This window comes from Falco biarmicus, chromosome 4 (assembly GCF_023638135.1).
Source record: "Falco biarmicus isolate bFalBia1 chromosome 4, bFalBia1.pri, whole genome shotgun sequence".
Lineage (NCBI taxonomy): Eukaryota > Metazoa > Chordata > Aves > Falconiformes > Falconidae > Falco > Falco biarmicus.
The window spans coordinates 69,757,719-69,772,210 of NC_079291.1; the positions used below are offsets into that span (position 1 = coordinate 69,757,719).

The 14,492-nt window shown below is 37.1% G+C and overlaps 1 protein-coding gene across 2 annotated transcripts in view; it reads left to right on the forward strand.

The window, feature by feature from the left end:
• LOC130149301 (uncharacterized) overlaps positions 1–14,492 on the forward strand; it is a 106,331-nt gene that overhangs the window by 44,042 nt on the left and 47,797 nt on the right. For both annotated transcript variants that reach the window (XM_056338788.1, XM_056338789.1), the window contains 10 exons: positions 683–762; positions 1,985–2,165; positions 3,376–3,531; positions 5,482–5,615; positions 6,594–6,752; positions 7,860–8,040; positions 9,884–10,095; positions 11,661–11,849; positions 12,721–12,860; positions 14,284–14,446. In XM_056338788.1, coding sequence (XP_056194763.1) covers positions 683–762; positions 1,985–2,165; positions 3,376–3,531; positions 5,482–5,615; positions 6,594–6,752; positions 7,860–8,040; positions 9,884–10,095; positions 11,661–11,849; positions 12,721–12,860; positions 14,284–14,446 — 1,595 coding nt within the window. The remainder of the gene's footprint in view (positions 1–682; positions 763–1,984; positions 2,166–3,375; positions 3,532–5,481; positions 5,616–6,593; positions 6,753–7,859; positions 8,041–9,883; positions 10,096–11,660; positions 11,850–12,720; positions 12,861–14,283; positions 14,447–14,492) is intronic.

Below are 14,492 nucleotides of genomic sequence, written 5' to 3' on the forward strand. Positions count from 1 at the left end.
TTGACTATGATATTGCTGTGCATTATAATTTAAAAGTAACATTTCAATCACAGTGTACATAGAAAACAAAATCGGCTAACCCGCTGATGAAATAGAAACTGAGAGATACATGGTAATAATATAGACAAGATATTTCAGCCTCTTTGACATGCTCGTCAAGTGACACTTTGTTTTGTTGTGAGGTATTCTACCCTATCATGTTTAGAATTTGTCCCTCCAGGTGTGGTGGTTTTGGTTGGTTTTTTGTTGTTTTTTTTTTTCCAATCCTGGTTATTTTCAAATGAATTTCCTGGAAGATTTACCTACACTGCGCAAATCTTTGTGTGCGCTGTGTTCTGAGCTCATGAAATGTCTCCACAGCACAACAAAGCTTACAAGTTTTAACATAGGCCTGAAGGAAGCGTTTAAATCACTTCCAGAACTAAGCTGGTTTGATGGAGACAGCTTCATTGTCTCTTGTCAATTAGTATTCTCAGAATGTCCTTTCAAAATGAGATGGGTATTCTGAGGACACTTCAATGCCTTTGCAAACGCTATTTCCTTTGCTCTGGTATTTACTATGTTTTTTCTTTGTAAACAAACTGTTCACAACAATGGCAAACTATCGTTTGGGTACAGTTTTATGAAGCATCACTGAACAGCGTATATCAAGAAAAAGTAAACAATTTTGTTTTTCTCCAAGGGAGAATTGAGTTTTCTAAAAATTCACGAATTGGACACCTGGAGCTGATAGTAGATGACCAAGATGTGTATTATATTAAGGTATGTTTTCAGGTCATGACCTCTCATACTAGCATGAATACTTTAATAAAAGCACAGCAAAGAAAGGCAATAAAAAACTCACATACTGAAAAATAGTTTTGGGGGCAATTCATCAGAGAAATTACCAGTTCTCTTTATTAAATAGTTTTGAGACAGACTCAGTGTTAAATTGCTGTGTTTTAAGAGCTTTTGAGACATGGCTTCTGCAAGTAATCTAAAGCAATTTTTTCACATTCAGATGTACTCAAAACCTTTGGTTGCTTCCAGTGTTAGGTCAGTAGAGAAGAACACATTGACTCCTGTGGGCTTTGACTTATTATCTGCATATTCAGTCATGCAGTTTTTCAGACCTGTGTTCTGACTGTGCATAAAGACTCTTGAATAAGCCTAGGCTAATTTCTTCACTTTTGTGCACTCTATAGATGTAAGAATCAATGAGATACAGTTCTTTACATTGCAGAAATTGTTTTTGCATTTTTTTGAAGTCCTAGGGACTAAGCAAGAGAATGCCAATGTCTGAACTCTGAAATGAAAAAGCAAACAAAAATGCATGTAGGAGTTTATCACTGAAACCCTACTGACATTTTTGTTTATATTCCAGGACTTGAACAATTTTTTCATTATCCAGTTGATACCTATAGCAGGATGACATTTTATGTGGGCCTCCAAAGCCAGTTGGTTTTAAATACACAGCATTTTCCTACAGTGAGCACATTATTTAACAGATTATTTTTTTTCTAGAGTAATATTTAACAAAGACATTTTGGATGTTTCTCACAAACCCAAATGCTAATTAGTGTTGCAGATTGTTGCATTTGCATCTAGTCCAACCTAAATCTAGTTACCTCTGTGAGACTGCCAATATTTTGAGTAACACCATATTATTTTTTGGCCCAGGATTGTAATGTTCTTAGTGATTTCAGTCACTGCTGAAGCTAGCAAGATGTGAAGGAAATAGCATCTCACACCACTGTGATTTTTTTATAACTGGAAAAACAAATCTATCCTTCATCCCCATTATTTACTAACAGCAAGTTTTATGGTCAGCAGGGGTGAAAGGAAGCTTGTTGGGTGTATAGGAAAAAAATCTCATTTCTTCCTCCTTTCCTCTCATTTCTGAAATGCCCAAGTTTATAGTATTGTTTTCTCAAAACTTAATCAATTTGTACTGTTGAGTGGCTTGGGTTTTGGTTTTGGTTTTTCATTTGTTTGTTTATTCTAGGGTATGACAGATTTGCAGATGCTGAGTGGGGAGCAGAGATTCCTGACCCAACTGGAGGTAAAGCTGATAAAGCAAAGCAGTCCTATCATTCTGTCAGGAAACATCACTAAACAGCTTGGCAAGAAGATAGCTTTTTCAGTATCCCTGAATAATTTATTGAAGGATGCTGCATTTCTTTCAGGTTAGAGGACAATAACTATTTGCCATGTAAAAGTTCTGGAGCCCTTATATATTAGGGTTGCCTGACTTTGGATACCTATTTCTAAAGTTCCTTTGAAATTACTAAGACGGCTTTTTAAAATTATTATCCTTGTTAAATTAGTACTAACATGTATTTCAGAATAATAGGGGTTATAAAATAAATTGGTTTTTAAGTCTGGTTTTAATTACTGTTGAAGAGAGTGGGAAAAATAAGATGTAAAGAATCACTTAACAAAAAGATGCCAAAACAATAACAACTTTTAGAATATTTTCTGGCTTTCACTCTTGGTTGCACAAAACAGTGCAGAGACACACATATGTCACTAAGTGTCTCTTAAGACCCTTGTTCTAAAAATCCTGAAGTCTTTTTTTTTTTTTTTTTCCCCACAAATATGCTTTAGAGAAAGATAGAAAGTGTCAGAAAGAGGGCTTTATTATTTGTATAACATCAGTTCATTAAAACTGATGTTTAATGAACATCAGTTCATTAAAAGGTGAATTAATACAGTGGAATAAACCAGTAAGGTTAGACCTTAAGTCTAAGGCTCTTATGTTTTCCTTAATACCTTCTTACTGTAGTCTCCATGTGGTAAAGGCATTAAAATGTCACAGCATTATGCAATATTTTCAAATAAAAGTAAAATGTAATGAATGCAGAATGTCAGTTTGTTTTTTGGGAGATCATCTTCTGGTGAAATTTTCATCCTTAGCTTTCATATGGATTGCCAGTGTTTGCATCTGAAAATGCTTCTGGTCGGATTTCAAACTCTTATCCCCTGAGAACTAGGCTGCACCAGTCCTGTTGCAAAGCCGCAGCCTTGCTTTGACTTAATGTAGAAGTAAATATCCACATGTTCATATTAGGTCTTAGGTAATTAAAAGATCAGTCTGTTAGAATTTATTTCCTTTTAGAATCAGCTTTGACTGGATTAATTTCACTAAACTGTAAGCAGTATCTGTGAAATGTGGTCTGCAGGCTGTATATGTAGTCATATACATATGAGAGAAAGAGACTGAATATTCAGCTTTTTTTTTTTTTTTTTTACTGCACAAGGAGTACATCATGGGATTCCTCAGTCAGATGGGATGAGACTGAATGCATTTGTGTGTTTCCCACTGTCGTATTCCATTTACTAGCTAAAGTAACTTCATGTTCTACCACTTTATAATCACTTCTACTCTTTTTGTAGCATTTCTGGAGAAAAAGGTTGATGATAAACTGAGACAATACTCATTGGAAGGGGAGACTTTCCTTCCAGGTGTTCTTGGAGTTCATGTCATTGGTCTTCTCCAGCAACGTGAGGGCTCGTGGTCTCATGGTTTGAGGATAAAGCATGGACTCCTAGGTACAGTAAAAAAGAGGGGAAGTAAAAACATTCTGTTGGTCTCATTTTTCAGCAAGCCAGTAACTTGTATGACTAGGACACTCTCTTAACAAGAAATATTTCAGTTGATTTTCAAACTGTGATCTGAGGCCTAGGACAAGTTTCTCTTTTCACTTGGATAAACTTTACGCTTTGAGTCTGCATATAAAAAACAATTCGTTTTTTTAATGTGCTTTTCACAAGCATGTCCAACATTTAATTAAAAATCACTACTTCAGTGGGAATTGCTCCTAATTGTTGTTCTCAGATGTCTATGCAAAATGAATAGTTGCATACATATGCTTAAAAATATGGGGGACTGTTTCTAGGAAACAGTTGGCTGTGTTCTTGTGGCTGCGGTGTATGAACTGCATTCATTTTATTGGACAAAGCAGGAGAACATCATTATATCAGAGTATTGGATAATTCTAATAGCTAGTCCTGATAGCATTTTAGGGTGATTGTATATGTAAAGTATGTTGCACATTCAGAGAGTATGTAGCAATATCACTAGTGTGAAGTTCTCTTAGACCTGCAGAGGTATGACCCCATAATTTTGCTGAAAATGGCATGCTGATCAGAGTATTTTATACACACAAACAGAACATACCTGAACAATTAAAACAGTATTAGGTGATGCTGAACTATAGCTATGTAATTATGAAATTATATCAAAATACAACTTAAGTTCTAAGTATATAAACCCAGTTTGACAACTGTTCTGCCTGAAGTGGTCGGCAGGTGAATGCTTGTAGAAGTGCTGAATTTAAAAAAGAAAAAGAAAAAAGTAATCTTACTCATTGGTTGAAACTTCACATTCTTTATTTTAAGGTTTTTTCTCCCTGACCACAAGGGCTAGAAATTCGTTATTGCTTTTTGTTTAAGATGTAGCATCATGTAATATCGTGATGTTGGGTGCTGAGTGGTTACAGAAAACCATCAAATATTGTGAGAGCCCAAGAAAGCTGTGAAGGTTGATCATGATTAGTTTATAGTCCTTTTACTTAAAAGAAATTTTACCTAAGTAATAAACTTAGTGCCTGCTTTTATTTATTTATTGCTTCTGAAGAAAAAGTGAGTGAAAGAACACGGCAACATGGTAAACATCTACAGAGAGCCTTTGCTTTTCTTAAACAAAATTGGCCTAAATCATTTGATCATTTTCATTCCACTCTTAATACAAAGTAGCTGTTTCAAATTGTCTGAACTTAGAAACAAATTTTAATAATGTAAACAAAGCCCATGTAAAGCCTATAACATCATTGTTCCTAGGACTTTCATTTGTAGTACAGCTTGTGGGGTAAAAAAATTTGTAATGTCTAACTGATTTTTTCCAATGTTTTACAAGTTATTTTGTATATACAGAGTGTCTGTAGTTGGAAGTGCAAAGCTATTGATTGCTGTTAGGTTGGACTTACCTGAACTTACCTTCCTGCTACATGTGTCAGAAACAGTGTTTTGACAACAACATTGTAGTCTGTAAAATGTGTCTAGATCTAGAGCAGATAGAGAAGATAATTCTTGAGCTAAACGTCATGGTAATGCAGATATACCAGTATTGGTACCAATCTTCACAAACTTTGGTCAGTACTTTTAGGTTGCATAACATACTGCTAGACCTTTTACATGAATTAAATATCTACTTGTCTTTTACTTTTTACTGGGGTAGTGCTTTTATTTAAATAGGTGTAAATCACTTACCTAGCAAATATGAACTCGCTGTTCTTAAATGCACGTTCATTAAATGTGTACTTTCCTTTGGATTCGTAGGATAAATCAACAGGTATATATCTGTAAAAATAGACAAATCTCACTTTTAATGTTTTTGAAAAATAGAAAACTTGAAGCCAATACTGGATTTATACTAATAACATTTTGAAAGTTCAGTTCTGATTTATTTGAATGGGTAACTTTGTGATTTAACTTGAACAGGAGAGGCAAAAAACCTTCATCATGAATGCAGTACGCGGCAAAAGATTAAAGTGGAGACAGGTGCACATGGCATGTACAAACTTGATATTGCACATGAATTTCACTGTATGCAGACTCCGACCTATAATCACAAGGTAGAAATACTGACGAAAGCACTTGTGTGCTTGTGAGCTGAGTACGTTTGTGTCACTCGCATACTGAGGGGCTTAGAGCAATGTCCAAGATACCATTTTTGGATCAGTCTTCTCATCTTGTTTCTCTTTGCTTTCTGTGTAGACAAAGATATCTTGTCAAGTTACTAATTTGTGCAGTCCATTACATCTGTAAGTGATGGAACTCTCCAGTGATGTCATTTTTAATGTCTTAATTCACAAAACTTCTGCAGAATGTTTGTTACAAAAATTTTTGTTATATATAAAAAATAGTATTAATAAGTATGTGATTTATCTTGTTCTATCCTTTTAACTAAAAGTCAGGAACTCTCTTTGCTTATTCATCAGAAGTTTTATGTCTGGAAGATAAGGCATTTTATAATGCTTTGTATTAATTTTCTGGTTCGGATTTGTATGCGTAGAAATTTCAGTGTGTGACCCTTTCACGCAGAAAAGCAGATCTGTTTAAAATTTCTTGCTTCAGAGGCAGCATGAAGGCAAAGGCTAATGTAAAGGCAAATCACCGTTAAAACTGGGTATTTGCTGCAGAACAGAGTTCTGGCTGAAAAATAAGCTTCTGAATTAAAGGAAAATTTCAGATTTGCTTTTGGTCTAAGTTGGACTGAAGCCAAGAAGTGTTAGGATTTCCCATGAAGCAAGATCTTGCCAAGCTTTGCAGCTGCATGGTGAATCCATGTGAGGCAGTCCATCAGGAGTACTTGATTCCAGTAACCTTAGATTTTGAGAAAAGTTGTTTGACTGGCACCACATAGACAAAAAGTTTTGGGCTTTTACACTGAATTTATATCTTTTGATGGAACATGATTTTTCTGTGGAAAATTGCTACCCTTTCTGCTTTAGTCTTGCTTGCTACTTGGGAATATTTCTACGGGCAGTTAACAGCAGTGAATAAAAGTGAAAGCGTGGTTTACAGGAAAAAAGTGGTTTTCTGTTCTTTAGGTTCATATGAAACATGAAGTGAGTGCGTCTTGGGTTTCCTCTCAGATGGAAGTGAACTATGGGAAACACTGGGATGAAATAAACAACAAGAAGAAACTGCTGATCAGCCAAACATTTAAGAACAGTTCCAGTTCGTCTCTGGTCAACTATTTCATGGAGGTAATCATGATTGTTGAAGAGGAAGACCTTCACTTCCAATATTTAACAGACAAACTAAGAAAAAATTTAGGATAAATTTATTTGTTAAGACTTTTCTTTCCTGTGTTATGTATTAATAGTGTAAGTCAGATATTCAGACCTAATAAGTTTGAGTGAGGTAAGGTTTTAACCCAGGCACGTGTTCGTCACTGACATTTAAAATGAGCAAGAGAAAGCCAGTAGATGAATTTTTCAAATACTAAAAAAATTTGGGTGTATTGCGGTCTGAGTTTTTCACAGAGTTTGCACATATAAAATGATGGCAGAGATTTGTGAAGGTTGCTTTGCTCTCACATTGTGGAAGGAGGGTGCAGGTTATAACAACTCAGAATATTACTGCATTTGGGTGAAAGTTGGCATGGAATGCAGTAGCTGAACTAACATCAGACCCGTTATTTTTTTTTATTATTATTATTTTTTTTAATAAATTGATTTCTACCCTGGATCAGTAAAAAGCTTTCCCTTGTAGTAAAGTATAACTAAAAGCCTTAAAGGCAGTTTATGCCTTCTTTTGAAGTACATTCTATGGGCTACAAAAAGAAAGAAAATAATTATTTGTATGGGCATACCCTGTTGTCCTTTGTTTTATTTGTAGAAAGTTCTTACAGAAGCTAAAGAAACAATTCCTATAGATTTTTGTGTTATTTCTTAGAAGTTTCAGATCTTCTGTTATTGTCTGAGAATAGGTAATAGTTTTCTGACGTGGGTTGTTACTACTATATTTCCGTAGGGGAGTACCTGTAGGCATAGAATTTGCCTGTGGTCCCAGCACAGACTGACCTAGAGTTACAATCTTTTTTTTTTTATCTTTTTCCCCCAGCAAACTAAATGGTTAAAAATTGGTGGAAATCTTCTGGTTTGAATCTCCAGTAGGTGTAACAAATGTATATTAGAGAAATTGAAGTCTGTAATTGGTCAGCATGCATGAAAAGCTCTAAAGTGAATGGCAGAAGTGCAGAGCAGAGGCACTACCTGTGACCTTCCTGCTATTGTGTGTGTGGAATTAGCCTAGATGAGCCTGAAGATAGGATCGTGTTTTTATTTAAATTTGCTTCACTTGTTTTCCAGTTTACCATGCAAGTCCTGGAAAAACAGGTGAATTATAGAACCCAGCTGCAGCACTCGCACAGCTCTCAGGTTTATTTGCAGAGCAGCACCAACTTTGAGGTGCAGTATAACAACCACGTGCCATTTGTGGCGGGACTGCAGTGGAAAGACGCATCCAGAAATGGCCTGAAGAAGTGGGAAGGTGAAGTACCACAAACCAATTCCAGCCTGTGCTTAGAAAAGCATGCCTTGAAAGTTGTTGCTGGTATTTTGTGAGGTGGTTTTGTGTGAGTGTAACAGGATCATAGAAATACTGGTTGGAAGAGACAGACCCTGAAGGTTATCTAGACCAGCCTCCTGCTCGAATCAGGACTGTTCCTAAAAATAGATTACATCTACTGGGGCTTTGTCTAGCTGTTTTTGAAATCTCCAACTTCCCACAGCCTAGCTGGCTAGCCTCTCCCCCCAGTTTGTTAAGCTCTCAAAGTGCAATTTGTGGCCGTTGTCCCTTGTATTGTCTGCTTCTTTTGAAGGGTTTGTGTGTTCCTCATCTTTGCCATTTACTTTCAAGTTAGCTATAGGCAGCTATTAAATTCCCCTGGTCCTTTGCCAGACTTAACAAGCCTGGCTTCCTTTCTTCTTGTCACAGGTCTAGGCCCTTTATCATCATAGCAGCCCCTGCTGTAGCCTTTCTGGTTTCTCACCACCCACCTTGATCTGGGTGCTTCAGCACCAGATCCAGTGTTGCAGGCATAACCTCTCCTGTGCTGTGCAGGGTGGGATAGCTGTCTGATGCCATGCTTCTAATGCAGACCAGTAACGTCCTGTTAGCTTTTGACTGAGATAACTGGCCAAGTAGTGAACCATGTTTTAAAAAAAATCCTTTGCTCTAGAAAGCGATGAAGTTAGTTTTAAGAGCCTTAGAAAATGGGACACTGAGCAGAATGCTGATAGTGTATTTTAAGCTATAAATTAAACACCTGTGTATATGTATGGATATTTTTTTAAAAATCACATTTATCTTAGACGTTTTGCTTCATGAAGTACAGCAGGGAGCAGGCCTTTATAATAAGAAGAAGCTGTATTTTACATTTTTAGAATTCTTTCCCAAATAGGGGTTAAGTTACAAGTTGTGTGCCAAAAATCAGTTTTCTGCCGTTTGGTTCTGAAGATGGATTGAATGCCACTACTATTTATGCTTCAGTGAATAAAGCTGTATAAATCAGGGCAATGACTGGCTGAATGCGTACTGAATTTGCTTTTGAGACTTATTTTTTTCAAATCTAGTACACACCATATGTGTGAAAACTTGGATCCTTATTAATGCAAAACAACTAGCTTAATACAGTGGTCTGAATTACTGGATGGTTTTTCTGCTTGTTAAGGTGAAACAAACTAAAGTTAGATTAATTCTGAAGTTTTAAAAATTTGGAGATTACTTTGTGAGTGTCTGTCATAAAATAGTCATGAGTTACTGAACTGTATCACAAGTGAATGATATGATTTGATAAATAACCAGCAAAATTTCAAGTCTGCTAGTGAAATTTCTGCAGCTTGTCAGATATAAACATTCTGGGCTGTCTATAAACTAGTTCCCAGAACAACCTACAAATCTTGTTCAAAATGTTTGTGTTGCAGAGTTAAATTTCTGTGTTGGCATCTGTCAGAACAGCTTTGATTTAGGCCATTATTATAATTATGTGAATAATGGTTACAGACTTACAGTTCAGGTAAAGATCTCACGTTTTGTTGCAGATCATGCAATAGAACCCTTTCCTGGTGCCATCTGGGTACTGGACTTCATAAATTTCCATTTATTAGCAAACCTGCCTATGTGTTAAACTGTGTGGTATGTTATGCTAGTGAAGGACATTAATTTCATTATATACCATCCAGGGATTTTGGCAATTGGAAGAGAATAGGTTGATAGTAGCATTTTAGCCTCATTCCAAAACTCCAGCATCTTATGAGCTTTGTTGCAGAGTTAAAATCTACGTAGCTTGAAATTTCATATTTCTGCCAGCTTTAATATATGTGCTTTTCAGGTCAATTAAATATAGACACCCCATGGCTATATCTGTATGCAGCTCACAAATTACATCAGTCTCAGCGTTCTGCTTATTTATTGACTGTGGAGCTGACAACTGGAAAAGCTTTCTCCATTAAGAATCTTATAGTGGAACTAGTCTATAAAGATCAAGTCAATGAAAAGGAAGGGAAAGTCCACATTTACACACCAGCTACCACATACCTGCAGGTTAGTAACATGGTGCTTCCTATAGCATTCAGCTTTGATCATAGAGCTTTGTGGTAGACACCCAACAGAACTGTCATCTTACTGAAATAACGCTTGTACAGCAGGCTGTGTGAAGTAGCTTGTTTAAGAAACTCATGCACTGTGTGCCATCTTAGAGTATCTTGAAATGCTTATGTTCATTTGTTTTCTGTGCTTGAATGATGAGCTTGCTATTTTTTCTCTGGGGCAGCCAAATCAGCACAGCCAGGGTGTCTTCATTAGCTTTGAAAAAATGTTAGGTCCACCACCTTTCTTCCCCTTTGGAACAGGAGTCCATTGCTCCCTGCACAAAGCCCAAATACTTGGTGGCAGATTCTGCCTAGGAGCATACAAATAATAATTACTATTTGAAAGAACAATAGTCAAACTTCTAAATAGGAGCCCAGTGATTACAGCATTCACCTAAATTTGAGGCATTAGATTTAAAGGCATTCTCTGCCTGAGAAGAATGTAACCTGCCTCTTCCTGGAGAGTGTCCTGTTCAATAGGCTGTCCTGTAGTTCATGGCACTTGCTGCCTTTTGATATGTCGTACTGTTGCTAAAAATCCTCCATGAGCGTTTGGAGCTCAATTAATATTAGAGTTCTGATCATGCAGAACACCTTTGCCACTGAGGTGTTTTTGCTGCTTATCCCACTGTACCTCTACAAAATGAATAAGTATCTCTACAGGTAGTTCTGCAATGTGATCAGATTCAGTAGGAAAAATGGTAAGCCTGTTGCAGGCTAGAGTACTGGATAGTTCAGTGGTTAGGAATAATCCTGAGAAGTAAAACTTTCTTTTTTTTATTGTGACTTAGAGGATGACTCCAGTCTCCCACAAACCTGTGAGAGAACCTTCAATAACAGGTTCTCCATGTGTAGTCTGTCTTTTCTGTTGGAATTCTTTCACTTTCTACGAAATGATTAAATATCCATCGGGTGGAATCAGTATGCCCCGAATTTATGGATTCTAAGCTTCCTCCTGATTTATTTTTAGACTGTACTATGCAAGAGGGGTTTAGAACTGATGTTATCACAGCTGCTGTGCATTAAGCAATATGATAAACCTCTGCCACTGTGCAAAGTTTAGATTCCTCTTGGAGAAGCCTGATTTCTTATCTGCCTCTGTATGAAGGAGATGAGTGCCTGGAATTTTTGCCTTTCTTTTAGAATCCACTGCAGTTGTCTAAATCTTTAACCAAGCTTTATGTTTAAGGTGTCCCTATTCTGAACTGCAGCTTTCCCTTGTTAGATTACTGCTGGCTGAGGCACAGTGTGGAGGATTGTCAGAAACATTCTTGAATGAGAAAAAATGTTCATTGACTACATTCTTTTCAACTGTTTAGCTTTTTCTCTCTCCCTTGCTCATTATGGCAATTCAGAATATTTTGATAGTAGTAAAGCTGGCACACTAATTCTAATAGTTCTTGTAATGATCATCTCCAAGAAAATGTTTTCTTTTCACCTCTGTGCTGTGCTGCTGGCACAGTAGGATTCTGTCTGTCCTAACTCAGCCAGACTAATGTGTTCGCCTTTGTTTTTCAGGCATCCACATTTAATCATCTTGGCAGGAATGTTCTGCATAGCTATAGTGAAATGATATCTCTGTGGAATCAGCTTGTGAAGAATGAGGTTCATTTGGAGAATAATGAACGAGACAAATTTCTCTGCTTTAAGATAAAGAGTACAAAACAGGAATTTAACTTCACAGCCAGCTATCAGAATCTGCCAATGGTAAGAAAGAATTTCTGTGACTCAGCACTGTGTTTTTCAGGTCTGCCACCTTCCTGAGAGATGTTACTGCTAGTGTTGAAACTTAAACACCTCTACTGCTACTTCTATTTCTGTCTGTTTTGACAATCTGCGATATAAAACTAGGTTCAAAAATAAAATAAAAACTTGTGTGGTGTAGTTCTCACGTATTTGGGAGGCCGACTACAGACAGGAAGTCAGAGAGGAGAGGACAAAGAGAGACTACATGGCTAGAAAGAGAGCTGTAGATGGGATTACTTACATTCAGATGCAAATGTCTGGCAGATGTGGAAGATTCTACTGTCTTGGAGAACCAAAATATCTTGCCTGCTACTGAGTGTAGTAATACGCTGGGTTTATATGCTATTTTAGCCTCTGCGTCCCTTCCAATCGTAAAGTCATTTTTGCTTGCTTTGATGTCTCCAGCACAGGAAAGGTAATCAGCAGTTTGTCCTCCGAAGAGACACTTGAATCAGTAATTTTGGTCAGTTCCTTGCAGGATGTCTTAAACCAAAAAGTGTTTTTCTCGTAATAGCATTCCATGGTTTGAAATCCAATCAGGTTTTTTATGTAAATGTACTGGTACCAAAGCTAAACCTACTGCAAATAGATTACACTCAAGTGATACATTGTAGGGCATTTGTCTTCTGCTGAAGTTGGCTTTCTACTAATGTCACTTCTAATCTATGGAAATCAGGATTAAAAGTGAAGTAAAAAGGGGCTGATCTGTGAAATGACAGCCTCACTGCAATCTGTTGAAGCATGTGGTTTCTATATTGACATTCCTGAATATGAATGCAGTAAATCTGATGAAATTGTTCTTTCCTCTTCTGGTCTCATGATTTGAGTACAGCCTAAGAAGACAAACTTTTCTGTGAAGACTGTATGGAGAGATTATAAAAGTCTGCCTGTCATGCTGCATTTTGAAGGTCAGATAGAAGAGCTGAAGAAGGAGAAGATGATCTATCAAAAACGTGGAACCCTCCATTTCAGGTTCAGTGGTCATATTATTTCTGTCTCTGAAGAATGTTTTGGCCTAAATGTAATGGGCGTCTTGATGCTCTTGGGAAACGTTCTAGGCTTTACAATGTGGAAGAGCTGCATGCGCAAAGCCTGTACTTCCTCCCATCTGGCTCTCTGGACTTGCTGAAGCACACCAACTTCATTGGCTGGTTATTTGCATCCATGAGCTTTTCTTTTCTTTATTGAAATGACAGTGAACAAAGTTGTCAAAGGCAACAGGCCATGTGTGCTGTGGCAACATTTTTGTTGGCAATTCTATTGGCCGTACAGCCTCCTTTCATGAAAACAGCAGGATTTATGGTATGTCCAAATTTGGAAGTGGTGAGAAGTTCCAAAATGCAGATATAATCCTCTGTGCCAGCCAGATGCCTTTTTTCTAGTCCTTAGGAATAATACAGCTACTCTAAAGCCAAAGGTATCCCTCTTAAAACACATAACAAATAGTCTTGTTTAGATTTTTGAACGTGTTTCCATTTCCTGATGAGAATGAGTGTGCTCCTTCCAGAGACTGGCTGTCTCTGAAATGTCCCTCTTCATTACCCATTAGCAAAACACAGCTTGAAGGCCTTGGTAAAAATGTATACTCAGACTTGAGCCATCTGGATCATCTCTGGGGACATCTCAGCTTTCTTAAGGCGTAGTAGGGTCAATAGGAGTGCACAGTCTCCCTTGGGAGCCACTGTACATCTTGGAGATCGCTGAAAAACCGGGAGATGCCTTATCAGTAATGGAAAAAAATGCATAAATGAATAACAAAGAGCTGTACCAGATACTCTTAACATGTATAAAGGCAGTCCAGTGTCTGCTTATAGAAGTTAATGCATTTTTCCAAGACATCCAACTATGTAAATGTACAGAAATATTTAATAAAATCCATAACACATTACACTGAAGTAGTAAACTACTATGAGGAATATGTAGTGCCTGAACATCTGTTGCACAGGATTCTTGGCAAGCAGATATTCTTACATTGTTTCTACAGAAAGCATAAAATATGGGTGAGATTTTGAAAGCTGCCGTCATAAGTTTTTGGACTGTGTCCCTATTTGAAATGAAGTCTTGGCCGTGCAGGTATATAAAGTGTACATACTGGTTATGCATGTCAGAATTTTAGAGCATCACCCTCTCCCATGCTTTTCCAAGCCTTTCCTGAATCCTTGATGGAAACTCTTTATCAGAAATTCTGGTAAATCTGTGTAGTTTGTATGAAGTTGTAATTACACTCTAGTGTAATTTCTTAGAGCTCCTGGTCGTATGTGTTTTGCTTCTGTACCTGACACTGATGGTATCTGCAACTGAAAATTTTGGAATTCAGACTGAACTTAGCATGATTTCATTTTGTAGTTGTCTATTAAGATCTTTTACACTTTTCTTATTCCTTGTTTTGTTCCAGGCATCCTTTTAAAGTGCCCATTCTGCAGAGCTTCCTTCTGTGGGAGACATTTACTGTTGACAAAAAGCAAAAGCACTATTGCATGGAAACAAAAGTTTTGATAAATGGGGTGGAGGAAACAGTTCAAACTCTTACACTTGGTTACCAACCTGAAAACCCCTATGTGAGTTATGTAAGAATTACCTGTAATCTGACATACCCAAAAAGCC